The 27899-nt window shown below is 43.2% G+C and overlaps 1 protein-coding gene across 1 annotated transcript; it reads left to right on the forward strand.

Moving 5' to 3' along the window:
• Window positions 1-531: 531 nt before the first annotated feature.
• On the forward strand, window positions 532-27730 carry Asrgl1 (asparaginase and isoaspartyl peptidase 1). Its single transcript, XM_057779464.1, has 7 exons — window positions 532-658; window positions 1182-1382; window positions 16938-17080; window positions 17559-17716; window positions 19531-19649; window positions 22030-22140; window positions 23347-27730. Exons 1-7 carry the CDS (start codon window positions 640-642, stop codon window positions 23556-23558), a joined length of 963 nt encoding a protein of 320 aa, XP_057635447.1. The 5' UTR covers window positions 532-639; the 3' UTR covers window positions 23559-27730.
• The last annotated feature ends 169 nt before the right edge of the window (window positions 27731-27899 follow it).

The raw sequence follows: 27899 nt of genomic DNA on the forward strand, positions 1-27899 counted from the left end.
TAGAAGGACAAAACTAGAATCTAGAATCAGCTTGGCGAATACAAGGTTTTTGGTCTTCTCCCCGTGCTGTAACAAATTTAGGGAATGCTGGAGGCAGGAAAAAAAAAAGACAAACATCAACAAAATAAGGGCACTGGGAAATGAAGGGATTTAGAACTGGAATCCCGAGGCTTGGAGGAGGAAGTGAGTGTGTTTTTCAGCTTCTTGAAGCATCTAATGCACAGAACCAGGCGAGTTACTGACGGTTGTATACTTTATATTTTGCACTTCACGAAAGATTAGAACAGGTGCACCTAAAGGAAATAGACTTTAATTTAGAATACTAGCTAGTAAGACTTAAGAGCGTGCAATAATTGTAAGACACAGGAGACAGAGGGTCCCGCTTGCTGCTAGTGAGTAGAAGAGCAGTATTGCTGGGTGGATCTGGAACTCCGGGAGGAGGCTAGTGAGCATCGGAAGGGACCACAGGGCTTTACGGTAACTCTGTGGCTCCTTGGCCTCACCCTCGTGCGCAGGCGTGGAACCGTTGCCTGCAGAGCGGTTGCGGTGGTCCAGCAGTTTGCTGCCTGGTGGCTTGGCCAGCCTGACATTCTGGCGACCGCCCCGCACCGAGAGAGTGTTCCGTGCGCCCGCGGCTCCATGGCTGCGTCAGCCCGAGGTACAGGACAGTGACCAAGAACGAAAATGTAGGATTTACCAAAGGCAGGAGCTCAGGTCCGAAGGACGTGGGAAGGTCCAGTCCTCAGGCTGCCCTAGACCCCTGGGCGGAGGGAACCCGAACAGGGAGCATCTACCCTGGAGACACTGAGGCACAGAGAAGCCTGGGAGAACTGGAGCTGTGATACACTCGTCCTGCGTACCGGCGATCCAACAGGGGATGGAGACTGGTGTTCTTCGGGAAAACTGAGGCTGAGGGTCAGAGCTGTGGCACAGGCGCGGGCTCAGAGTCCTGAACCCCAGCATTCTGAGCCACAGATGCCCAGACCATACCCTGGGGTCGGAGTGCGCGAGTATGGGAGAATTGTTGGGGCCAGGGATCGCTTCGGGCTTTTCGATAACTCACACCGAGCTGACCCTCCCTCTTCTCAATCTAAAAAAACTGAACTGACTCTGTCACCGCTCACTCAGGTCGGTTCTTTTGGACCGATTTGAAATGACACTTGCCTCCTCCTGATGCCTAGGCTCCATCGACGTGAGTCTCGTGGTGGTAGTCCATGGTGGCGGAGCCAGCAACATCTCGGCCGACCGGAAAGAGCGGGTGCGCGAAGGCATAGCCAAAGCAGCCACCGAGGGCTACAAAATCCTCAAGGCCGGAGGGAGCGCGGTTGATGCAGTGGAAGGAGCCGTAACTGTCCTGGAAAACGACCCAGAGTTCAACGCAGGTAAACTGCGCTTTGCCTAGTGAATAATGCCAAATCGGAGCAAGCTCCTTCCCAAATAGATGCAGTATCGCTGAGTCTGGCTGGCTTTGCAGTCAAACAGTATGCTAGGACAAGATGCAGTATTGAATTTATTCATTCTGCAGTAAGCAACTTGTTTTGGGAATTTTTAATCTATTAATTCACTTTTTATTTAACCTGATCCCCAAGAATTCAATACCAAAAACAAAGCATCTTACTGGGTAACCCTCCATAGCCTCAAATTCAAGTGCTGGGGTTACAGATGTAGACTTTTTATATTTGTGAAAATGTAGCCATTTTGATTTTAAGAAGTGTGTGTGTGTGTGTGTGTGTGTGTGTGTGTGTGTGTGTGTGTTCTCTGCCTTCCCCTTTTAGGCTCTGAAACAGATTCTGGGAGAGTTCTTTATTATAATATCTGGTCCCTAATAAATAACAAAGTCCCTAATTATCTTTTTAACTAGTAAATTAACTTTGAACATGTCTCTAGGTGGAGAGGGTTTTTTGTTTGTTTGTTTGTTTGTTTGTTTGTTTACAGATCAAGCAATAAGTGGAAGCTTGGGGTTTGCAGCCCCCTTTATCCTCTGGGAAAGAGAAAAGGGCCCCCTCCAAAGCAATCCAAAAAGCATCCCTGAATTTGGGAGTTGGGAGAACTTCCACGTGCCAGTCCCAACTCCACAGCAAAAGAAAACCTTGCATCTGGTACTCCTCCAGACCCAACTTGACAGCTTAAGTAGGCCCAGCACCCAGCACCCTTCCTGACCCGGTGTGTGTGGGTGTCTTCATCTTGCTTCTTGACTGCTCCTTTATATAACATGCTGGTAATATGTCTGACTGAGTTCTGTGAACTGCTCTAGAAAATTAAGGCTCACAGTCATCTGGCAGAAGTTCTTGATTAATCTACTGCTTAGAATCAGCATCTAAAGGAAGGAAGGAATCTTGGGGGACTAAACCTGTGGGGTCGGGCTCTTCAAGTGGCTAGTGTCCGAAGGTCAGTGTCTGCCAGAGCACTGACATGGGGAGGGAGCTCACACATCTCTGTCAGAAGTGAAGTGCTGAGGATGTAGGACATCCCAGAGCTCTTTCCTGCCCCCTTGGAGTCTCCCCTCTTTGTCGCCATCTTCAGTCTGTCGACCTACTTCTGTCAGAGCAAAGCAGTTCTATGTTTCCTAAAAACTCATATAAATGCAATCAGAATGAATTATTTTGTATTTGGCCATGTTCTAGGGTAATAATCATCACAGTTAGTGTCTCTGCACATCCCAGGTAGGAGTGTGTTCTAAAAAATTCAGATTAACTCACGCAGTTGGCACTGGAGCGCTGTGAAGTAAGCCTAAATAGTTTGCTCATCTCTCAGAACCCATCAGACCCAGAAAGATTAGCTTACTGGGAAGACATTTATTTCTTTTGTCTTAAAATAGAAAATCTAAGATCTTAAGATTAAAATACTTCTTAGAACTGCACCATTCATACACCATCTGTCATGGGAAAAAATTTCAGGATAGCATAACCAATTAATCATCAGTTAGTCACCACGTGTGTACAGAGTGTTTGCTCTGTGCCTTGACTCTGTTGGATGCTCTGACTCTTAATGAAAAATTCCATAAGTCAATCCGCATATCTATAGATTGAGACATTACAGCGCACTTTCATGGAAGTTTCTGGAGACAGAATTTATAGCTGCTTGAAGTCAGTGTGCCAACAGGGTGTGGGCCACAGCCATGCCTGTGAGGGTCATTCTAAGCTGTGTCTACTTGCAAGAAAGACCAGGCATGCTTGAGACATACAAATATACATGACATGCAGACAAACACTCATGCACATAAAATACAAATTTAAAAAAAAAAAACAACAGAACAGAAAACAAAGCAAAACCCTGCTGCATATTGGGTGGCTAGAACATTGACACTTGATACACACTTTGAAGCACACAAAATTTTATTCATAACTAAATGCACCTAAAATTTTTAGAAGAAACTGTTTAGGAATAGGGGCTAGAAATTGATTTTCTTGCCCTTATTTTGAAACCTCCAAGTGATTGTGAAGTGTCACCAAGTTCAGAAGCCACTATCAGAGTGCCTTACAGTTTCAATGTTTTAATCTCATGTATTTACATGCAACGAAATCTCAGTTCCTAGGGGATAGTTCTGCCTGCCACAGATAGTATGCTAACCACTGCCACAATGAAGATACAAAAAGTCCCATTGTCCACATCCCTTGGAGTCTGTACTTCATGCAGCCATATACCCTGCTAGCAACTATTTCCTGTGCCTGTGGTTTTTGCCACAGTGTCACAATGAAATCTTGTAACATGGTAAGTTGTTGCATCTGAGTTCCGCTTACTGTGATGTGTTAATGATCTCCAGAGCCACAGGGATCCATGATGTCATCCTTTTATAGCTAACAGCATTCCAATATCTAGTATGTGCATCACAGCCAAGGAGAGCCCAATACAGAACCATTAACTTACTTAAAACCTGAATTTCTACATTTTTATTAACTCAAGTTATGTGGCTCTTGAGTGTGAACTTCGGAAATAAGAATATTGTATTATAATATCAAAAGATTGGACCCTACCCCCTACCCCAGTAAATGTACCACCACTTGTATAGCCATTCGCCAGCTGAACATGGTCCACCTGGAGACACCTTAAATTAAATCACTGTAAACACAAAGAGAGCATTTTCATGTGAACTCAAGTTTTACTTCTTGGCCATTCAAGAGAGGTTGTGGTCTCATTTGACAAGAGTGTACATAGCTTTGTTAGGAACTTGCAAACGTTGTGGTTGTTAATGGCTTCTTCTGTTTCCAGGAACACACAAACACTCTGGTGGACTGTTGTTTTTTTATTTTATTTTATTTTAACTTTAGCCAGCCTGACAGTCAAAGTAAACATGTGTTGTAGTGCTCATTTGCATACCCTAAAATGGTAAATGTTAAACATTTTTTGTATGTGAAGTACCTATTCATTCAAGCCCTCTGTATGTTTTTATTGGGTTATTTTCCTCCTGAAGAGTTCTGAGGATTCTTTTTATATTTGAGCTATAAATCTCTCATCAGACATATGAATGTGATCAGCAGATGTTCCTCCCTCTCTGACTTTGTCTCTTCTGTCTTTTGTGCATGTCTTTCAAAGAGTGTAGAGTAGAATAAGGCAGAAAAGACTGGTTATGAGATAGTGGCTTTCTGATCTGTTTAGTGAATCACTTAAAGCACTGCCAGTACTGCCTGTTTGTCAAGCCTGACAACTTCACTGTTAACTGGAGCGGAATGATCTGGAGAATTAGCTGAAACAATGGGCCGTTGCCCTTAACAACCTGCTGGCTGCCACGATGCCTCTGTAAAATCCAGGTTTGCTTGCCCACCCCACCTTGTGGTTTCTAGAGTTTAAAATGAAAATACAAACTGCACCTAAGCCTGTGCTGGCATCAGCCCACCAGTGTCACCTCCTCTTCCATTCCCCTTGGTGCAGGAGGACCTTCTCCAGAAAAAACCCTGTGTTGAGTGCATGGTCTTTATTTTGTAGAAGCACAACTTAGCCATTTTTGTTGTTGTAACAAAGCATGCATTTCCTATCATAGCTTAAAGAATAATTACCTAATTTTTTTCTTTTTGATTCTTGTCTAAAATTTTTAAATATTTTTGGTTATGAAGAAAATTATGTGTGCTTCAAAGTATGTATCAAGTTTCAATGATCTGTATAAATCATTGGAAAAATATGTAGGAAAACCAAACTGTGTTTCCTTTTCCACATTCATAGAACACTCTGGCCCTTTAACATTTAGCAGGGTTTTGTTTTGGTGTTTGTTTTATTTGGGGAGGTTGTTTGTTTTGTTGTGGTTTTTTATTTGTACTTTATATGTACGAGTGTTTGCCTGCATATTTGTGTGTCTCATGCATGCCTGGTGCCCTCAGAAGTGAGAAGAAGGTGCTGGACCACCTGGAAATGGAGTTTACAGACAGTTGTGAGCCACATGTGGATGCTAGAAAATGAACCTGGATCCTTTGGGAGAGCAGCCAGTGCTCTTAACCACAGAGTCATCTCTCCAGCCTGAAGTAGGGATTTTAGTACCACCAATTCTCTAAAACTCTGAATTCTATCAACTATTTTTTTCTACTTCAGTGGTTCTCAACCTATGGATCATGACCCTTAGAGGAGTCACATATCAGATATTTACGATTCATAACAGTAGCAAAATTACAGTTATAAAGCAGTAACAAAATAATTTTATGGTTGGGGGGTAACTGCAACATAAGGAACTGTATTAAAGGATCACTGCATTAGGACGGTTGAGAACCATAGCTCTGCCTGGAGTTAGTATAGACTCAGCACATATTAAGGGCTCGGTTGCACAATCCTGCTCCCTGCATCAAACACCAATCACAGGTATTGAGTCCCCCAGTTAGTTACACTTTTACCTGTAGTCAGGTTTCTTCATCAGAATGGTTGAATATGGAAGTTACAAAATAATCCCACACTAGCTCATAATTACATATAATAAAGGGTTATTTATTTAGGGGTAGATTCACAGATCTCAGTCCTCTGCACAAACAGGGAATAAGAACTGAATCCAGAAGCCAGGAGAGAGTGAGCAAGCATGCACTTTACATCAGCATTTATAGTATAAGAGGCCATGCACAAGTAGGCTGGTATCTTAAAGACTACTGCTGAAGGAATTCCTACAGCACCTCCCCCTTTTGTTTAAATAAAAGAGTTCTTTCTAAGCCTAATACAAAACTATATATAATAAGGACAAATATCAACTCGTTGACCTAGATTTTTCATATCCAGCTGGTCCTGGAGGTGGGTGGTCCTTGGACTTCCCACAGGGCAGGGAACCCTGATTGCTCTTAGGGCTGATGAGGGAGGGGGACTTGATTGGGGGAGGGGGAGGGAAATGGGAGGTGGTGGCAGGGAGAAGGTAGAAATCTTTAATAAATAAATAAATTTTAAAAAAAAATTTAAAAAGAACAAATATCAAGTATAAAAACTAGGATTACAACCAGCATAAACAATATCAAGCAAAGAACATATGCTAAATGTTTCAATAATCATTCTATTCTAAGGAGTCTAAGTCTTGTATAGGAAATGGCTTGGCTAAATCATAAGAGGAAAGTAACTACAACTATCTAATCTTCAATCCCATCAAAGGCCTGGAAAGAGATATAGTATTACTTGAGTAAGCAGGAAGTGCAACCAAGCAACTTCCAAAGTGTGCAATAGATGTGACAGAGACAACTGGCTACCTGGGCAATCACCCAAAGTCCCATTTGCAATGTTGAAGCACCAACTTTGGCTAAGGCCTAGAGTAACTGACAGACCATTTTCCGAGGCAGGAAAATTTTCAGAATTGTCTTACCCTGTCTTGGCAAGTTTTGGCAGTCTTTTTTCTTGTATCCTGCTTGTCCTGTCCACACATCATGCATTTTGTCAGTGATTGAGGCATGGACGGTTCCTTGCCCAAAGGCCAATTTTGCCAAGAAGAAACAAGCTCCAGGTACAATGTCTTTGGTGCTCAACATTCTCTCAGGAATAGATCAATGCTACCAGGAGCAATCGTGTCTCACATCAACAGAACTGTAAGTTATTTAAATACCATGTTCTACAGATCTTTGAAGTGGTTGAAGATTGCCTATTTATGCATAATTCAATCTCTATGTATCTAAAGAACCTGATTAGTCTAACTATAAGTACGACAAATATGGATGACTAATGACCTATAATACTTAATACCTGTATAACTTAAAGACTAAGACTTCATATTAGAATATTAAACAATCTCGGCCGGGCAGTGGTGGTGCACGCCTTTAATCCCAGCACTTGGGAGGCAGAGGCAGGCGGATCTCTGTGAGTTCGAGACCAGCCTGGTCTACAAGAGCTAGTTCCAGGACAGGCTCCAAAACCACAGAGAAACCCTGTCTCGAAAAACCAAAAAAAAAAAAAAAAAAAGTCACAATAGAATATTAAACAATCTTTAAATAACTGTGCAACAATTGAGGACAATGACCTCAAAATGTAAACAGCATACAAGTATCTTGATCAGAGGTAGAAATGTATAATGCAATATGATAAATATATCCTAAAATTGTATCAATATACAAAATGTTGAAACAGAGGTAGAAACATGTATTCATACAATCTGACAAAATAACTTTGCATAGATATACAAATATTGTAAACAGAAATAGGAATATATTCAATATAACAAATATAATTTGAACTTGTTTCAATATACAAGAATCTATACCAATGTAAATTGCCCATAAATAATAGCTCACAAGTATTCACTCTATTACTCACTATTAGTGTGAATAAGCTCACACTAATCTGCCTATTATCCCATCCAATATCTCTTTTTTTCCAAAGGGATCCCTGAGCCTACATAATTTCTACCCCAACCCCAAACCCTATACCAGTTATAATCAACCCCTAATTGATGTCCCTAACTCTGAGGACAAACTTTGTTGAAAGAGGGGATGTTGTCTTCTAGAATTATTTCCAGTTGTCATGGGGTTAATGTTCTTTCTATGGGATTCTGTAAAAGTAAAATGATAATCAAGTTTCAAGATTACTGTTTGGTATAATTGCAAATAGTCCCTGAATAGTTGATAAGGTTTTTCTGAGGTTCCTATTTGGAGTTCTGGTCAGAACGCTGTAAAAAGACACTATTTCAGATAACCACGTTAAAACCATCTTGAGCAGCTGGTACCCAAAACCAGTCTTAAAGTAGCACTATCAGCATCATGACGTCATATCAACTAGGTGAAGTCGTTGTTGTGGAGCCCCATCTTCTTCCTGGAAACTTCAAAGATTACTGCAGGAAAATCTACTGTTCATTGTGGAAAATTTAAACATTATTCATATAGACATATATTCAACAAAAGATACAATATAGACAAAATAGGTATGGAGAAAAGTAAAATTTTTCTAAGATCTTTCTTCTTTCTGTCTCATATCAGATGACTCCTGACATGAGACAGAAACTATGAATTTTTCTTTTAACAACATGCTTGGATTTAGAGAAGGATAGCCATTGTCCAACTCCAAAGCCAGATTTGATTTTTAAGTGAGTTACATTTCTACTGGGTATTAGATATTTAACAGAGAATGTATATATGAAATTTTCCCTGCAAATGACCTGTCCTCATAAGTCATTTTCCTCTTTAGGCATCCAAATGTCCAAGGTCTCGTGACTTTTTGAAGATGTGTATTTTCCTGGAAAGACAAGAACATAATCCTGCCCCAACCCCTATGAGATTTCCTTACCACCTGTATGATTGTCACCTCTGTGGATGAGCTGTCATTTATCTGTCTCAAAGGGCTTCTCCTTTTCAGATCGAATGTTTATTAATTTTGATGTTATCATAGCTTGCCTTCTCCTGTGGAAACAAGAGCAAAACCCCTTCCCCAACGTAACACATCTCCTGGTTTTCATTCTGAGGTCAACACATCCTTGAAATACATACACCAGCTGATTTAATTCAAAAGTCTTTTCTATTATCCAATGTCTCTCTGCTGCTATTGTTCCTTTCTCACTAGCATTAAGAAAATTCAATGTTGGGGGCTGGAGAGATGGCTCAGATGTTAAGAGCACTGGCTGCTCTTCAGGATGTCCTGAGTTCAATTCCCAGCAACCACATGGTGGCTCACAACCATCTGTAATGAGATCTGGTGCCCTCTTCTGGCCTGCAGTCATACATGGAGTCTGAACACTGTGTACATAATAAATAAATCTTAAAAAAAAAAGAAAATTCAATGTTAATAAAGCATTATGTAATCTATTTCTGGAGGTATTTTCCATCCTTTCTGTTTATTTAACATGTTCTTTACAGTTTTATCTGATCTTTTCATAACTGCCTGACTTGTAGGATTGTTTGGTATACCTGAATTACGTTTTATACTATAATAAGCAAAAAAACCTTTCACTTTCTTAGACACATATGCTGGACCATTGTCTGTCTTTATTTGTGCAGGCTCCCCAAGAAGTTTCCTGATGGTATTGGGTTGCCTTGTCTGTCTTTTGTCGATCTACAGTCATTGGTCCAATGTCGACCTTTGCCACACCTCCTACATATTCCAGAAGGCTGAGACTGCCTATTTTTGCCATTTTCAGAGGAGACTTTATTCCTAGAAATTCCTTGTCTACAATCCCTTTTCAGATGTCCTATTCTACCACAATTAAAACATTTGGCATTTTGATGTCTCCTCATACCTTTGGAAATTGCTTCTCCTACACAAACCTCAGTATTATAGTCAAATGTCTCAACGTTCATTGTATTCAGGATCCATTCATCCATTACTGCTGATCTAACCTTTTTATTATTATTATTATTATTATTGAAAAAATTTCCGCCTCCTCCACGCCTCCCATTTCCCTCCCCCTCCCCCACTCCTCTCCCTCTCCCCCCACTCCTTTCCCCCTCCCTCTCCAGTCTGAAGAGCAGTCAGGGTTCCCTGCCCTGTGGGAAGTCCAAGGTCCTCCAACAGGTCTAGGAAGGTGAGCATTCAAACAGGTTAGGCTCCTACAAAGCCAGAACATGAAGTAGGATCAAAACCCAGTGCCATTGTCCTTGTCTTCTCATCAGCCCTCATTGTCCGCCATGTTCAGAGAGTCCGGTTTTATCCCATGCTTTTTCAGTCCCAGTCCTGTTGGCCTTGGTGAGCTCCCAATAGATCAGCCCCACTGTCTCAGTGGGTGGGTGCACCCTCGTGGTCCTGACTTTAAAGGCCCAAGTATCTTTTTGCATTCTAAGTTGGTATTTTCAAAAGCCAGAGATTCAATTAGTACACGTCTAGCTTCTGGGTCTGCTACTCCTACTTGTGCAGCCTTTGTTAATCTTTGTAAAAAGTCACTAAAGGGTTCTCTCTTGGCCCTGTTTAACCCTAAAATATGACTCAATCCTCTTTCCTAGTTCCTGAATCCTGTCCCAAGCATTTTTTTTTTTTTTTTGGTTTTTTTCGAGACAGGGTTTCTCTGTGGTTTTGGAGCCTGTCCTGGAACTAGCTCTTGTAGACCAGGCTGGTCTCGAACTCACAGAAATCTGCCTGCCTCTGCCTCCCAAGTGCTGGGATTAAAGGTGTGCGCCACAAGCATTTAAAGCTGCTGTGCTGCATAGGGACAAGGTGTGTTTGTCGTAGAGAGCCTGGTCCTGAGGATCAGAGTAATGACCCTCACCAAGAATTTGATCTTGGGAAGTCTCAAATCCTTTTACTTTTCTCTGTTGTTCTAAAATGTTTGCCTCTTCTTGACAATAACATTTCCATAGCAAGCGGGGCGGTGGTGGCACACGCCTTTAATCCCAGTACTCGGGAGGCAGAGGCAGGCGGATCTCTGTGAGTTCGAGGCCAGCCTGGTCTACAAAGGGAGTTCCAGGAAAGGCTCCAAAGCTACAGAGAAACCCTGTCTCGAAAAACCAAAAAAAAAAAAAAAAAAAAAAATTTCCATAGCAGCTGGAGTTCATTTTCTAGGACTGCTGAGATTAACTGAAGCCTGAAGCCAATTGTAGCCTTATTGCTTGAAGCCCACTTTTTCACCATTTCCCTAACAAATGGTGAATGCAGGCCATAAGATACTATTGCTTGTTTAATTTCTTTTAGGTTGCTCATACCTATAGGTTGCCGTTATATTCTTTGACTACCTTAGGGTATTTTGTGCCAGATGGCTTCTCAGAGGATATTACCAGATAGGCAGCTAAAACTCTGGCACATACTGATGAGGCTAAATCCTGTCCTTGTACCTTTTCTCCCTGCTCATCAGTTTCAATAATTTCCTCAATCTTCAAATCTCTTTACCACTGCCTTTTGTAAAGTCTAAATCTCCTGTCCAGTGTTCTGTTCTAATGCCCTCATTGATGATTCCAAGGTATAAAATTTGTCCAATAACAATAACATCTCATCCTTGGACATAATTTTGATGGCATGCATATTGCCTTCCTGAAGAGATACCTTACCATTAACCTATCATAACTTTTCAACAGATTCTGATGGTTAAATTCAACAGCACAAATTCTTTCAGATAATGTCTCAGCACCCTTCAACATTGCTTGGATTTTGTCTGTCAAATTAATGTTAACCTTTTCAATAGTATTAATTTTTTCAACTAGTTGTTTATTATTAGTCTGTAAAAGACTGTATTATTTTTAAAAGTGCCTCATTCTTGGCTCTGTTATCAAACCATTTTCTTAATGATATAATATGAAAAACAGAACTAATTCCCAAAATCAAATAAATGGATGTATAAGGAAAATCACATAAGCCTTGCAGCAGGAAAAATGGCAAGCGAGGGGAAAGCATGTGAAAGCCACATGGTAGCTCTGCTGTGACTGTGATGAGGTTTGGCAAAGCCACTTAGTAGGTGAAAGCAAGCCAGGCGGGCACAGGTGGGAGACCTTCTGGGTCATGGACCTTTTGGGTCTTTTTTGGCCTATATCCGTAGGTGTGGAGTTGGGATTCACGTGGCCGCCAGATGAAGATGGAAGTTACAAAATAATCCCACATTAGCTCAGAATTGCGTATAACAAAGGATTTTATTTTCTCAGGGGTAGACTCACAGATCACAGATCACAGTCCTCTACACAAACAGGAAACAGAAACTGAGTCCAGAAGCCAGGAGAGAAAGAGCAAGCGCATGCTTTACATCAGAATTTATAGTATAAGAGGCCATGTCCTCTTATACTATAGGAATTCCTACAAAAGACAGTCAGCTCCCTAATAGTGACTTGAAGACTTACTAATTATAAAAGATTGGCCGATAACTTAGGCTTGTTTCTCACTTGCTCTTATAATTTAAATTAACCCTTATCTTTTGATCCTCATTCTCTTCCATTGCTTGGCTACCTATACTTTGTTTTGCCCATGTTGCTTGCTTGCATCCTCTAGCATTTCCTAGCAACTCGTCCCTCTTCTCAGTGTCCTCTGGAAATCTTTCCTAGCTATTGGGCTTTCATCTTTTCATTAAACCAATCAGAATGACAGTTCTTCACAGTGTACAAAAAGATTATTCCACAACATTTACCTATTGTGGCTACAAACTGGGCTTCCTATATTGCCCTGCTCAGGTTCAGTCATTTTCTATGATGACTTAAAAATTCAGAGAAATTATTACTTGTATTTGCTCATTTGTTATGAAGTAAATAATGAAGAATAATAATGATCAGCCAAGCCAGACATGGTGGCACACACATTTAGTCCCAGCATTCAGGAGGCGTATCTCTGTGAATTCAAGGCCAACCTAGTCTACATAGTAAGTTCCAGGACAGCCGGGACTGTGTAAAGAGACCCTGTCTCAAAACGAAACAAAAACAGATCCCAGCCACACAAGAGGTCTATTCTGACACTTAGCACATATCTACCATGGCTGAACTGAAATTCTGCCACTGTGTCTGCAGCTTTCCTGCTTGCTACCACATGCAAATAGACACCTGTGTGTTGAGGTGGGGTGTTACGTGACCAATGAGTGAAGAAGGGGATTTCACACTCTAGAGGCATGGTCCTTCCTGAGCAAAAATCCTGGTGGGCTGGGCTGGACACTGGCGGTGTTGTAATGCATACTGTTATTATAGCTTTTCACAAAGAAGGGAGATCTTCAGCGGCCAGGCTGCCACTTCTTGTCTACCTAATTTAGATGTGGTCGGATCTGCTCTGGCACCTATATGTTTTATTGTTAGAAGATTATAATGATGCCAAGGTCACCTGGAGTATTAGCATGATGTCCAGCTGGTCTTGAGAGCCGCCACATCAGTGTACAGGAATATGTAATGACATCTGGGGGCATGTGATCAATACCCAGTGCAGCTGATGGGACAGGCCAGTGACTTGAGGGCTCAGACTGGTTCAGTCCTACAAATTCAGCACCTGGTCTCCACACAGCATCCCATGTGCCTGCCAGAGCAGCTGGTAAAATCCAAGGAGCATATTTACCAGTTTCTGATCAAGAAGCAGACTGCCTGTGTGTCTGCTAAAAGTGTTTCCCCCTATTATAAGGTGTCATAAGTTACTTGTATATTCTAGACAGAAATCTTTTATTACATACATTACTTTGGTCTGTAAAATTTTATCTCTCAGGTGTGCCAAAGATAAATTGTAACCGCACTGCCTTTCAATGAGTCCATTTAGAAAATTTGCATTTTATACAACTGCTGATAGGTTAAGGGCTTACATCCGCTATTATGTTTTGGGGTCTATTTACCCTCATTTTTTCTTTTTGTTCTTTCTTCCTCTAAGTTATTTGGACATCGATTTTAGAAATTTATTTTGCTTTACCAATAGTAATGAATATATATCTTTGCATATAATTTTAAGAGTTTGCTCTGGAGACTGATATTGATATATGAATCAACTGTCTAATAATATACACATCTTACCAATGGAGGCAAAATGCAGGAACCTTACCTCTGTGCTCAGCTGGTGCTAAGTTTCAACTTCCAGTTGTTTTCGGTTTTCTTTTCTGTATACATTGGGAACAGTTTCAGTATCTTGTTACTTTTTGCAACAACCAACAACATAAACCAAGAAACCATGGAGGAGAAGGCAAGTCCACTGTATTTGCCCAAATTTTCACTCTCTCTGCAGCTGGTTCTTCTCTCTTGGTTTTGCAGGATTCCTCCTCTTTTTGTTGCCTCTCTGCTCCAAGGCCTCTTCCAGGTTAGGTCCACTGGCACCAGATAGTTTTCCTCCGTCTATATTACATGGTACACCGACATACATGTAGCAAAACACCCACACATATAAAATAAATAAATTTTAAAAACAAAGGAAAAAACTGGGGATGGCTCCTCAGATAAAGTGCTCAATTGTGAGAACCTAAATTTGGATCACCAGAACCCACACAAGTCCACAGTAGACCACATCTGTAATCCTAACACTCCTACAGCACCACGGGAGGTGAAGACAGGAGAATCAGCCTGCTGTGTACAGCGATGAACACTTGATCCTGTCTAAAACAAGATGGAAGGTGGTTCCCTTGGCCTCCACGGCTGTACCATGATACACAACGCCAGCGCTCCTAAGAACACAGATGATGATCTTTATTAACTGACTAGCGTTCACCCTCCCTGTGGTGCCAGGAGAGAGCGCTGGAATGCAGTGAGTTGATGACTACCTACAAACCAACCTCAGAAAAGGGTTAACCTTTCAGGCAATTTGACCTTGGGCTTCCCAGCCTGCAGATTGAGAATTAACTTTCCGTTGTGTAAGCAACCTAGTCTGGAGTATCTTGTTATAGACTAGTACAGTCCTGGTTTCATAAGCGCAAAGGATGGGAGCTTTGTTAGACACGGAATTCTGATTTGATAGTTCTTTTCTTTCAGCTCTTGGAAAATGCTGTACCTCTTTCTGGCCTCCATGGTTTCTGCTGAGAAATCCTGTGCTATTATATTTGGTTTTCCCCTATAAGTAAGGTGTCATTTCTTTCTTGCTACGTTCAAGACTGTTTTTCCAGTGAGTAGGATTGAAGCCTTGCAAAGCACTCTACCATCCCTGGCTTCTCAAGATGTTTTTATATTGATTATGGTGTCTTACTGTGAATATCTCCAGATTTAATAGTATTGGGGATTTGTTCAGCCCCTTGAATTTGTACATTTAGACCATGTATCAGTTGTAGACAATTTTCAATCATGTCCTTGAACGCTTTTCAGACCTAGGCTTTTCCTGCCCTTTGGGGACTCGAGTGAATTAGGTGTTAGACCTTTTGTTAGGCCACCTCACCCAGCTTACCCCTGTCTACTTTGTACCATTTGTTCAGTTTGGACAGTATCTTTATTCTTTCTCTTGAGTCAACTATTCTTTTTATTAATTGATAGCAATTACTCAGATTAATGAAGTTTTTTGTATCATTTGCTTATGATGCAATACTACTGATTTTTCTATATTTACTTAATCTATTTGGTTGCTATGAAAAGAAACAAAGACTAGGTTGCTTTTATAACTGACTTTTATTTTGTTATCATTATTATTGTGTGTGTGAGTGTACGTATGTGTGAGTGTGCATGTGTGTGAGTGTGCAGATGGGTGCACATGGACAATTTCCAGAAGTCAGTTCTCCTTCCACTGTGGATTCTAGAAATGGAACTTGGTTCCTCTGGCTTCCATGGAAAATGCTTTCAGCTGATGAGTCAGCTTGCCTGCCCCTGGATTGCTCTTAAACTGAAATTTGGGGTTGTTGTTTTTTTAACTTTTAGTAGTGTATGGTAATTAAACATTTTAATAATTTACTTCCTCATTACCCTTTCTCTTCCCCCTCCAACTTTTCCTAATCTTCTTTCTTTTCCAAACTAGTCTCCTGCCCTCTGTTTTTACATCCTTTAGTCTTTATATTTTGGGTGTTTCAGGGGACAAGCTCTCACAGGGCAGCTCAAGCTGGCCTAAACTCATTTTGCAAGCCAGGCTGGCTTCTAGCATATAGTCCTCTTGTGTCTGCTTCCTGAGTGCCAAGGTTACATGAGATTACACATATATGCTGCCCACTAGCCCACAATGTGTCTCCTATATAATGTAGAATGTATTGGCTAGGCCATTCAGTGGTATGAGTCAGTATTGTAGTGATGAGGAGCGGTGGACTGCTTCCCGCAGCCCAGCTCCCAGCTGCCTGGCTAGCTAGCTTATACCCCGAAATAACAACACACCAATTGTATTCATTTAAACACTGCCTGGCCCATTAGCTCCAGTCTCTTACTGGCTAACTCTCACATCTTGATTAACCCATTTCTATTAATCTGTGTTTACCACGATGTTGTGGCTTACCGGGAAGATTCTAACCTACGTCCATCTTGGGCCAGAGCTTCATCGTGTCTGTCTGTCTCTGCTTTCTTCCTCCCACAATTCTGTTCTGTCTTCCCCACCTACCTATATTCTGACATATCAGGCCAAGCAGTTTTCTTTATTAATTAACCAATGAAACCAACAGATAGATAGAAGACCCTCCTACATCATTTCCCCTTTTTCTGTTTAAACAAAAAGGAAGGCTTTAACTTTAACATAGCAAAATTACATATAACCAGTTATCAATCAATAATTACAGTTACAATATTTATATCTATTTTATCTTTTATCATAACAATGGAAAACTATAACTATCTATTCTTCAACTCCATCAAAGACTCCAGAAGGATATAATATTACCTAAGTAAAATATGAATAAAGAGATCAAACATACTTATTGGTGGTCAGCTACAGACAGAGACACTTGGGCTCTCACCATAAAGTATGATTATAAGCTATAGGATTTTATAGATTGTCTTTATTGGATTGAGAAAATTCCTTCATATGAGACCAGCATTAATCTATGCATGAGGGTGGATCCCCATGACCTAATTATCTTTCATTAGGCCCTACCTCTTAAAGGTTCTGCTACCTCAATGCTATTGTCCTGGAGACCTGTGGGAGACAAACTGTATTCAAACCAATAGGTACCACGTCGAATGTGTTTCCACGATGTCCCTCTAGCAGTAGAACAAAAGGTGGGTTGAAAGAGGTAGGTCGATGGAAAAATCTAAGTCTTTTATAAATTTTCACTTTTGCTTTTCAACTTCTTCTTGGTTTAGGTTGTGGGTCTGTCCTGAATGTAAAAGGTGATGTTGAAATGGATGCTAGTATCATGGATGGGAGGGACCTGTCTGCAGGAGCGGTGTCTGCCGTGCGCTGTATCGCAAATCCCACTAAGCTTGCACGGCTTGTTATGGAAAAGGTACGTGCATGGATGCAGGGCTTCCTGAGAAGCTGCTCCTGCTGCACTTCTGGGGTGAACGGGCCAGGTTGTGAGCAGTGCTGGAGCTCGCTGTTCCAAACACGCACAGGAAGCACACATAGTGCCATTGGACTGTCGCAGGTCAGCCATTGCGTTAGTCCTGTATGATAACTAATAACTGTGTGACGCATGCTGACTTTGTCATCTCCTGGCCTTTCTTGAGTCAGCTGGGGACAGATCATTTAACTAGAGCTCACCAAAGCTCTGAGGTTGGCTGCCAACACAGAAGAAAAGGGAGAATACAGTTCAACTTTCACTTTGGGGCCTTTTAATGCTAAAAAATAGTTATTATTTCCACACAATAGGACAAGTATACATATATATAATTGTTATTAATTATTTTATAATTAATTATATTTATAATTATTTTATAATTTATACTTTAAAAAATTATTTCTCCCTTCCCACACTGATTTAGACACCTCATTGCTTTCTGACTGGCCATGGTGCAGAGAAATTTGCAGCAGACATGGGGATTCCGGAGACTCCTGTAGAAAAACTGATAACGGAGAGAAGCAAGAAGCACCTGGAAAAAGAGAAGCTTGAGAAGGGGGCCCAGAAAGCTGACTGCCCTAAGTAAGTTCCAGATGCCACCCAGACTTCCAGAGCCGTATAGATAGGGAGTTCGGCCGTGTCCCCTCACCTGTGTTCCCTGAGTGATCCAAACTCTGTGGAGGGAAGGCAACTCCCCTTCGTCATAACTTCACCCTCACTTATTCTTCCTGTACGCATAAGAAGTCGGACTAACAGTTCTCTGGCACGGTGAAGCAGAAGGTTGCTAGCCAGGCTTCATGGCACACATGATCGCAGCCATCGGGAGGCAGAGGCAAGAGGACAGGTTTTAAGACAGTCTAAGCTGTAGAGTGAGGCCCTAGCTCCAAAATTAGAAATAATTCAGTAGAAGCCAGGAGCTCATAGGAGAGTAGAGTTCAGTCTCATAACACGGCAAAGTTGCTAGAGTTTACCAGACATCAACCTTCAGATAACCTAGGCAGATTGCATATATTCAGATACATATTATATGTTACATATATAATAGATCATATGTATTATATCTATTAAGTTATAATTTATAATTTTATAATTAATTTATGCCCCCCTTTCCTAAAGAATTGGTTTTGATGGATCTAAGAGAGGCCAGGCAGGTATAATGTGCGAATCTCTGAGATAATTCAGGTTATGGGATTGAAGATGTTAACATACCATTATTCTCTCACTTACTCTCAGAAAGGATCATGCTATGTAGCTCATGCCGGGCCTGGAATTTGCAATCCTCCGGCCTCAGCCTCCCAGGCACTAGGACCTGAGGCTCTAACCTCTGTGGACTAGAGTCAGAGGAATGTGGCTGCTGGCAGTGCTTCGTGTTCATTTTCAAAGCTGTCTTCCTATTGCTTTCTGAAAGTTGTGTGTGAGCTGAGAGTGTGGTTCAGCGGGAGAGCATGTGCCTAGTGTGCATAAAACCCAGTGCTCAATGCCCAGCACTAAGAACAAAACACCTCGAGCTGTCCGTCCGCATCAGCCAGCACTGCTCTTAGATATAAATGGGTGGCCCCTTACCCTAGACATTGCAATTTAGAGAAGTCAGACAGTTTATCACAGAATGCGTTGGCCACTTCGTCATTCAGCATTGGCCCGACATGTCTACCTATGGCCTCTGTCCTTGTCACTCACACTCTGCAGCCTCAAGGAAGGAAAAGCTTTTCTGCCTGTCATGCTGCCCCCTCCTGGAAGCAAAGGCTTCCTGAGCCCAAAGTCTGGGCTGTGCCATTGTTGACATCAGAAATGAACAGTTTGGGGGAAGTTTGTATCTGGGAAGATAGAAACAACAGACTCAGGTGGAAAGATATGTACAAAGTGGCGTGTGTCATACTTACGCCGAAGCATGTTCCCTCACAGTGGCGACAGTCCACTTCTTTGCCGCCACGCGTTTCAGTGTAAGCTTCTGAAGGGACTCATGAATTAGTGCCCTCTCTCCAAGAGTTAAATGTGTGTATGTGTCCACCTCAATAAGAAGCACTTAGGCCATTGAAATTTTTCTGGTAGCCACATAAAACAGTAAAAGAAACATATAAAATGAATAATTTTTTTTTGTTGTTAAGAGTCTACTAGCTGGCCTGGAACTCACTATGTATACCAAGCTGACCTCAGATTCACAGAGATTCCCCTGCCTCTACCTCCTGAGTTCTGGGATAGATGTACCCTTTACAGTGGAGATTTAAAGTACGAGGTGGAAATTGGCCTGCTGGTGGCATGTAGAATAAGCAACAAATATTCCTTGGGCCTAGAATGTTACCATGTAATGTTTGAATTTAAGTGATTCTAAGTTCCAGTCTCACTTGGGGACCGTTCCTCATCTTTATTCTCTTCCTTTTTGTGCTTATTTTTGGCAGAAACTCGGGAACCGTGGGTGCTGTTGCCTTGGACTGCAAAGGGAATTTGGCCTATGCCACCTCTACTGGAGGGATTGTCAATAAAATGGTCGGCAGAGTTGGAGACTCGCCTTGCATAGGTAGGGCTGAGAGGTAGCTCATGTTCCACCCTTGCCTCCCATGTCCTCAGATTCTCACCCTTTCCTGTGTCATCGCTCCTAGGAGTAGCTGTTGGGTTGGTGGAGGTTGTTGGGGACCGCTGCTCTGGGGTGTTCACATCTAACAAGCACATCAGTTTCCCCTGGATTACATTTCAGGGACATGTTGGGAAAGAAAGTGGAGGTAAGGATTCTGCAGTCATACCTGTCTTCTCTGTAGCCCCAGTTTCAGGGTCCTCAGGTCGCTTGCAGAAGGCTGAACACATACTACCTCTTCCCAGGCATGAGTCACGTTAACAATAAAAGTTAAAAACTGGAAAATTTGGGCTGGAGAGATGGCCCAGGGGAAAATAGCTGCTGTGTGTGTGAGGACCTGAGTGCAGATTCCCCAGCACCAGGCAAAAGGCTTGTGCAGCAGTGTGCGTCTGTGACCCAGCACCGGGAGAGGCAGAAATGTGTGGGTCCCCAGAGCCTGCTAGCCGGCTAGGGAGCTAAACCATCGAGCTCTGGGGTCCGTGAGTGGTGAGAGATCCCATCTCTGAAAATAAGGTGGAGAGAGGTCAAGGAAGATGATGGAAATCTACCTCTGCCCTCCACATGTGTACCTGCGTATGCACACACCCGTGCACACACATCCATGCACACAGGGAATTTCATGTCTCCAGGTACTGCATGTGAGTAGCACACTCCACTCCTGTAGACTGAAATGCCCTCATATCAACACCTCATGCAGAACAAACGCATCATACATTTCGCTCTGTTTGCTCTGTGAGGTTTGCACTTTGCCTGGTGGGAATTCCCACAAACCCCTGCAGCTGGATGACAGTTTAAGAAACAGCTAAATTGTTCGTCTGCCCAGAGGAACAGCTTATACTTTTAATAGGAAACTTGACCTTGTGTGTATGTTGTGATCCGCCTAGTAATAATTTACACTCTTCAGAGTTCTTTGTACCCAATACAGTGATGGCCTCAGAGGAAATGCATGAAGCCTCTTGAAAAATCAGAGGCCTGCTTGTTGAGGTGCTTCAGTACTCAGAAGCAAACACAAAACACTCACTTTTTTGTTCCTTAGCAAAAACCCTGCTAAAATATGGCTGCTCGGCACTACAGCCTGCATCCAGCTGGGATCAGACCAGACCCCAGGCTCCAGGCTCCAAGGCCAAGCAGGGACAAGAGCCTAGTACTAAATTCAGGCTTTGCGAGTCTTTGTGGCAGAATACTGAGAGGGAAAATCTGGGATCTGAAGCCCCAGAAACCACTGTCTTGGTTGGGTATTGGGAACTGAATGCACTCATCTTGACCCTTCTGGTCAACATTCCCCAGGAGGGTCCAGCTGTCCCTCAAGGACCTTCTGTAGGTGACACTAGGCACTCAGTAACATTTACTTCAGCAGTGCAATTATCATACTGAGAAAGGGGGTGCCCATGCCAGGATCCATGGAGTCATCTTGGCCTTTTGTGACTCTGAAGGTACTGAAGAGAAAATGAAGACTTGGCAGCTTCTGAACAGGAAGGCCCTCTTGACGCATGGAGTCAGTCTGCTTCACCCCACAGCAAAAGCTTGAAGGAAAGGGAAAAGCCTACTCCTGTTGGAAAACTTTGTGTTCCTTTCCTAATCTCTGCCCCCTCAGAACCAGACCATGGAGTTACCTGTTTTCAGACACCCTGGGAAACTAACACTCAGCAGAAATCTGCCCTCCTGAGCCCTTTCCCCATACCCAGCATCATTGCATAAGGCAAATGTCAACATGATGCTCTGTAGCAGCCAGAGCAGGGTAGGAAAAGTCTTCCAGGCTGTGGGGCTCAGACTGGTGGCTCTGTGTGAACAGATAAGGAATGATGGAGAGATGACTATAGAGCTGCTTAGAGTAAGATTAGGGGAGAAATTTTATCAAAATCCCTTTGGCTCCAGAACCTTTTTTATGGATAGCCCAGAATAGTTTAAGCTACTTTCAACAGATAGAATCATTTTCTAAGTCATCGTGGCGTACATCGAGGTAAGCCTTAGAAGACTTGGTTTTTGTCAAATTATTTTAATGTCTAATGGCTGTCCTAGTCATCCAGGTGACACCTCCAAGATCTTCTTCATCCTGTGCAAAAGGAATGGCACCACTGAGAGAAAAAAGGTGGCTGTCCTTTGGGACAGAGGAGGCGTTGCCCTGGTGCCCTGCTCTGTGAAAGGCCATACCTGCCTCCTGAAGGTCCCATCACCCTGCACTCTGTGTGTTTACAAGTGCCCCTTGTCCACTTTTATGTCACAGACCATGAATAGGGATCTGACCTCTGTCTACACCTCCAAGATATAACGTTATGTAGCATGAGCCTTGTGTTTGAACTTCTTACCAGTCACCTTTTTTGAGCAGGAGCTGGAGGTTACGCAGACAATAACATTGGCGCCGTCTCAACCACAGGACATGGAGAAAGTATCCTGAAGGTGAATCTGGCCAGACTCGCCCTCTTTCATGTAGAGCAAGGTACGTGGGCTGTGATCAAGTGCGTAACTGGTAAAGACCAGTTCACAGATGCTGTTTGTTCACTTATGGGGTAGCTTAAAGGTAGTTCATACTATTCTAACACATGCCTACATTCTGGTAGGATCTGGACTAGAAGAACCTTTAGAATACTATTCTAGAATATCATTCTCTGGGCTGGGGAAATATCTCAGTATGTAAGAGCACTTGCTGCACAAGCATGAAGACCTGAGTTCAAATCCCAAGGACGTGTAAAAATGTACAGGTGCCTATAGGCTCCTCAACCCTGTGGAGATGGAGACAGGTGGACTATTGGGATTTGCTGTATGACAGAAAGAAAGAAAGAAAGAAAGAAAGAAAGAAAGAAAGAAAGAAAGAAAGAGAGAGAGAAAGAAGAGAGAGAGAGAGAGAGAGAGAGAGAGAGAGAGAGAGAGAAGGGAAAAGAAAGGAGGGAGGGAGGGGGAGGGAGAGAGGGAGGGGGAGGGAGGGAGGGAGGGAGGGAGGGAGGGAGGGAGGGAGGGAGGGAGGGAGAAGAATGAGAAGGAAGGAAGGAAAGAAGGAAGGAAGGAAGGAAGGAAGGAAGGAAGGAAGGAAGGAAGGAAGGAAGGAAGGAAAGAAGGAAGAAAAGTAGCAAGCCCCAGGTTCAGTGAGAAACCCTGTCTCAAGGGACTAAGGCAGAACAAAAACATGGTAGGGTAGGCCACCTATGTCCTCTGACTTCCATGCATAGGTGTGGGCACACATGGGCATGTATATAATTTATGATATGTGCCTGCTGTTCTCTTTCCATCACAAAAGAAAGGCAACAGAGAGGGGTTGACCTGGACCATGGAGTAAAAGGGAAGGTGTCTCCGCCCCATTCTTAAATGCATGTTGTGGTACTTTGCTGGTCAGTATGACCAGGTGCCTGACAAGGAGCACCTTAAGGACCTTTGTTTTGCTTCACACGTTGAGGACGTATGGGCCACAGTGATGGGCAGCTTTGTGGCAGCAGAACGTGCAGTAGTTGCTTGCTCATATCTCAGTAGACCAGAATATGAGGCAGGGCCAGACCCCTCCCTTTTTCCCAGAACCCACTTTCCCCAGTGAAGCCCAGCCATAGATATCACAATGTCCCAAAGCAGCGACACAACTGGAGTCCAGGTGTCCAAACCTGGGAGCTGTGATGATTATCGCATGTGATGTTTCTCAGCCTCTCCTTGTTTCCAGGAAAGACCGTAGATGAGGCTGCTGAGTTGGCGTTGAATTATATGAAGTCAAAGCTCAAAGGTCTAGGTGGCCTCATCTTGGTGAGCAAAACAGGAGACTGGGTAGCAAAGTGGACCTCTGCCACCATGCCCTGGGCAGCGGTGAAGAATGGCAAGCTGCAGGCCGGCATTGACCTTTGTGACACCAAGACCATGACCATTGACCTGTGCTAAATCCCAGAAGATTGTAATCTGCTTGCTAACCTGGAAGTGAGGTTGAGCTGCCTGGTGTGGAGACCTAGCTCAATCAATTAGATGTAGACATGGAAAACTTACGCAGTCTGTCCCTCCTTTTGTTCCCTTGATCAGTAAGGCAATGAATGTTTGGTTGAGGGTCAGATTCTGAAGCCATGAGATGCCTGTGTTAAGACCAATAAAGATGGGAGCCTTAGGGAGCCCCTCTTTCCCAGTCTCCATCGTGCAAGACTAGAAGGGAGCCGCTAGATTTTGACCACAGAACTGCTTTGGGCCTGGGAGAACAGCAAACTTGCAGAGGCTAGCTTGGGAGGGTATGGGAGGAAGCGCTGAAGAAAGGTGTTGGAGAGAAAGACCCAAGTCAGGTGAAGCTCAAAATATTGCAGAGTTCATTCTGAGACACAAGAACACCTGGCGAGATGTGCAGGGAGGAGTTCTTTTTCTGTGTGGGGGATTGGATCTTTCCAGAACAGAACACTCAAACTTCTCCAACACGTATCTGGGTACTTGAGTCTCCATGGTTGCCTGAATTGTAGTCTAATGAAGTCTGTGAAGTTTCTTAATGTCATGGGTTTTTTGTTTTTTGTTTTTTGTTTTTGTTTTTTTTTTTTTTGGCTCACAGGTGAGCTCCCAAAGCCAGCCCCACCTGACCCCAGTTCAAGTAGTCTTCACATGGGCTTGGTTAGGCTCATGACCTTTCCAACTTCTCCAGCAGCGGGTTGGCAGGTGGCTGGAGAGATGACACTGACTCACTGAGGGAGTAGACTGCCAATACTTGGGGACAGTCCCACACACGCTGAATCAAATGCTCAGGGGGTGAGAATGACGCAGAGAGCAGGCTCCTCAATGGAGAACGCCCCATGCACTCATCGTCACCCTGGAAATGGCATGTCTGCTGTGCTATGTCGGCTCAGCTTTTTAGTCTATCGGAGATCCCCCTCTCTCTGGGAAGAAACTGGTTAACTTTAAATCCCACATGCCACTAATAAAATGTATTTTTGAAAGAATAAGTGTGGTTAGGTGTCACTGTTGACCAAGACCAGAACAGATACAAGTCCCCCTCTTGGTCCCTCAGTGCAGGCAGGTATAAGAGATGAGGGGACCTTTCAAGGGTGGTATGGAAGTGTGGTATATTCTGCCACGTGAAGTTCAGTGGGGACTTTTTTAGAAGCACTGAACTTGTTCTGAGTGTTTAGGGAGAAACAAAACTACCATTTCCAAGCCTCAGCTAAACTCATGACTCTCTCTGCCCAACGCTTTGCCCAGGTTCACAGCAGCTCCTGACCCAGGCCCCTCTGGTGAGCCTGAGGCTCTGCCAATTAAGGAGAAGGGGAGGCCCTCAGAGTCAGAACTGAGCTTGCCGCTGCCCCTCCTCACTACCAGGGGACCCAGGGAATGTTAACATTCCAGAATTTTTCATCTATGAAAAGCCTCTAGGACTCTGAAGTTTAAAACTTAGTGCATCATAAGGATTCTCTGGACAAATTTAGGAACTATAGCCAGTCCCCAGTGTGAGGGCAGCTATGCCTTTATAAACCCCAAAGGCCCCAGCACGCAGTACCTGCTGATGTAGCAGGAGGCGTTTTCTTAAGAAGCATATTTGTTTGCTAATGCTGCTGCAACAAAATGCCGTAGGCTGGGCGGCTTAATTATCAGATTTTCTCAGTTCTGGACTAGAAATTCAACATCAAAATATGGGATTTTTGTTTGTGTTTTGTTTTTGTTTTTTGCTTGTTTCTGGTTGGTTGGTTGGGGGGTGTTGTTTTGTTAGGGGTTTTTTGTAGTTTTTTTGAAACAGAATCTCTCTGTATAGTCCAAGCTCACCTTTGAGTTCTTAATCCTTCATCTTCAACCTCCCAAGAACAGAGACTACAGGCCTATAAACATGCACTACCCTGCCTGGCCACCTACTGTGAGGCTTTCTCTGAACACACAGAGCCCTCTTCTTACAGGGACACCAGTCACATGAATTCAGATTTTCCCAAGCCCACAACACCCTCATTTCAAGTTCATCACTCCTTTGGTGTCCCTGTCCCCAGATATAATCACATTCTGAGTTACTGGGGAAGCAAGGGGCTTAGAGACCCATCCTGTGAACTGAAGGAGTTACAGTAGACAAGCAGAACCTAGGGAGATAATAACAGCCACTGGATACCTGGAAAGGGGGATGGGAACAGAGGAGCCAAACGGAAGATCTGACCTTGAGCGGCTGTGTTCTGCCACGCACAAGGAGGTAGCCCTGGTTAAAAGGCCACTCGATCCTTTCCCACTCTGTAGCTTGCCTTTTTGTCTTCTTGACAGTGTCCATTGTCTTACAGAAGTTTTTCAGTTTCAAGAGGTCCCATTTATTAATTTGTTGATCTCAGTGTCTTGCTACTGATATTCTATACAGTTGTCTCCTGTGCCAATGCATTCACGATCAAAATATATAAAGAATTCAAGAAACTTGACATCAAAAAACCCAATAATTCAATTAAAAATGGGGTACAGAACTAAACAGAATTCTCAATAAAAGAATCTCAAATGGCTGAGAGACACTTAAAGAAATGTTCAACATCCTTAGCCATCGGGGAAATGAAAATCAAAATAACTCTGAGATATCATTTTACATCAGTCAGAATGGCCAAGATCAAAAGCACAAATGACAGTTCACGCTGGAGAGGGTGTGGAGTGAGGGGAACACTCCTCCATTCCTCCATTGCTAGGGGGAGTGCAAACTTGTGCAGCCACTTTGGAAATCAATATGGAGAATTCTCAGAAAAGTAGGAATCAGTCTACCTCAAGACCCAGCTATACCACTCTTGGGCATATACCCAAGATGTTCAACCATTCCATGAGAACATTTGCTCAGCTATGTTCATGGCAGCTTATAATAACCAGAACCTGGGGGCTGGAGAGATGGCTCAGTGGTTAAGAGCATTGCCTGCTCTTCCAAAGGTCCTGAGTTCAACTCCCAGCAACCACATGGTGGCTCACAACTATCTGTAAGGAGATCTGGCCCCCTCTTCTGGCCTTCAGGCATACACACAGACAGAATATTGTATACATAATAAATAAATATTAAAAAAAAATAATAACCAGAACCTGGAAAAAAACCTAGATGCCCCTCAACCAAATAATGGTACATTTATATAATGAAGTATTACTCAACTATTAAAAACAATGACATCAGGAAATTTGAAGGTAAATGGGTTGAACTAGAAAAAAAATCCTGAGTGAGGTAACTCAGACCCAGAAAGACAAGCATGGTATGTACTCACTCATAAGTGGATATTAGCTATAAAGTAAAGGACAACCATGCTACAGACCCAGAGAGGCTAGGTAACAAAGAGCGCCCAAGGCGGGATGCATGGAATTCCCTGGGAAGGGGAAATAGAAGAGCTCTCCTGTCTAGACTAGGGACTGGTAGAGATGGAAACATGAGGGATTGGGTTGGGGAGATGGAAAGGAGGGAATAATGAAAGACATGTCTTGATGAGGGGGAGGGAAATTTTCCACAAATTTACAAGGAACTGACTTTCTCCTGTAATCAGATTGGTAACTACCCCAATTATCATCAGAGAGGCTTCATCTAGTGACTGATGGAAGCAGATGCAGAGATCCACAGCCAAGCACTGCGCCGAGCTCAGGGAATTCTGATGAAGAGAGGGCAGAAGGATTGTAGGAGACACGGTAGTCAAGGTCATCACACGAGGGAGCCCACAGAGGCAGCGAACCTGGGCTCCTGGGAGCTCACAGCTGGGTAGCCTGCCTGGGACTGACCTAGGCGCTCTCCGTGTGTGTGTGTGTGTGTGTGTGTGTGTGTGTGTGTGTGTGTGTGTGTGTGTGTGTGTTGTGAGACTCCTGGCTCTGGCTTCCAGGCTTTTCCTCGTACAGGGTTGCCTTTCCCAGCCTTTGCTTTCTTTGTTGGCCCCCATGGGAGGCCTTCTCCTTTATGAACATAAACAGGAGGGGTGGATGGGGGAATTAAAGGAGAGGAGGGAGAGGCGACTGCAGGAGGGATGTAAAATAAATGAATAAATTAATAAAATAAAAGACCACTAGATACTCGGCTGTGATTCTTGGGCTAAGCAACTGTGATCCTGGGGTGCCTGATGGTCAACCCCTTTGTGTAAAATCCCAGTGTGTATTTTTGCCTTGAGACCTTGTTTCTAGTTAGATCTACCAGGATTCCCTAAGTGGAAACCACAAATGGTTCTCGCTTTTGCTTCACATGTTACTAACAAGCTAACAAGAAACTGTCCAGCGATGGTGGCGCACGCCTTTAATCCCAGCACTTGGGAAGCAGAGGCAGGCGGATCTCTGTGAGTTCGAGACCAG

Source organism: Chionomys nivalis, chromosome 8 (assembly GCF_950005125.1).
Source record: "Chionomys nivalis chromosome 8, mChiNiv1.1, whole genome shotgun sequence".
NCBI classification, from domain to species: domain Eukaryota; kingdom Metazoa; phylum Chordata; class Mammalia; order Rodentia; family Cricetidae; genus Chionomys; species Chionomys nivalis.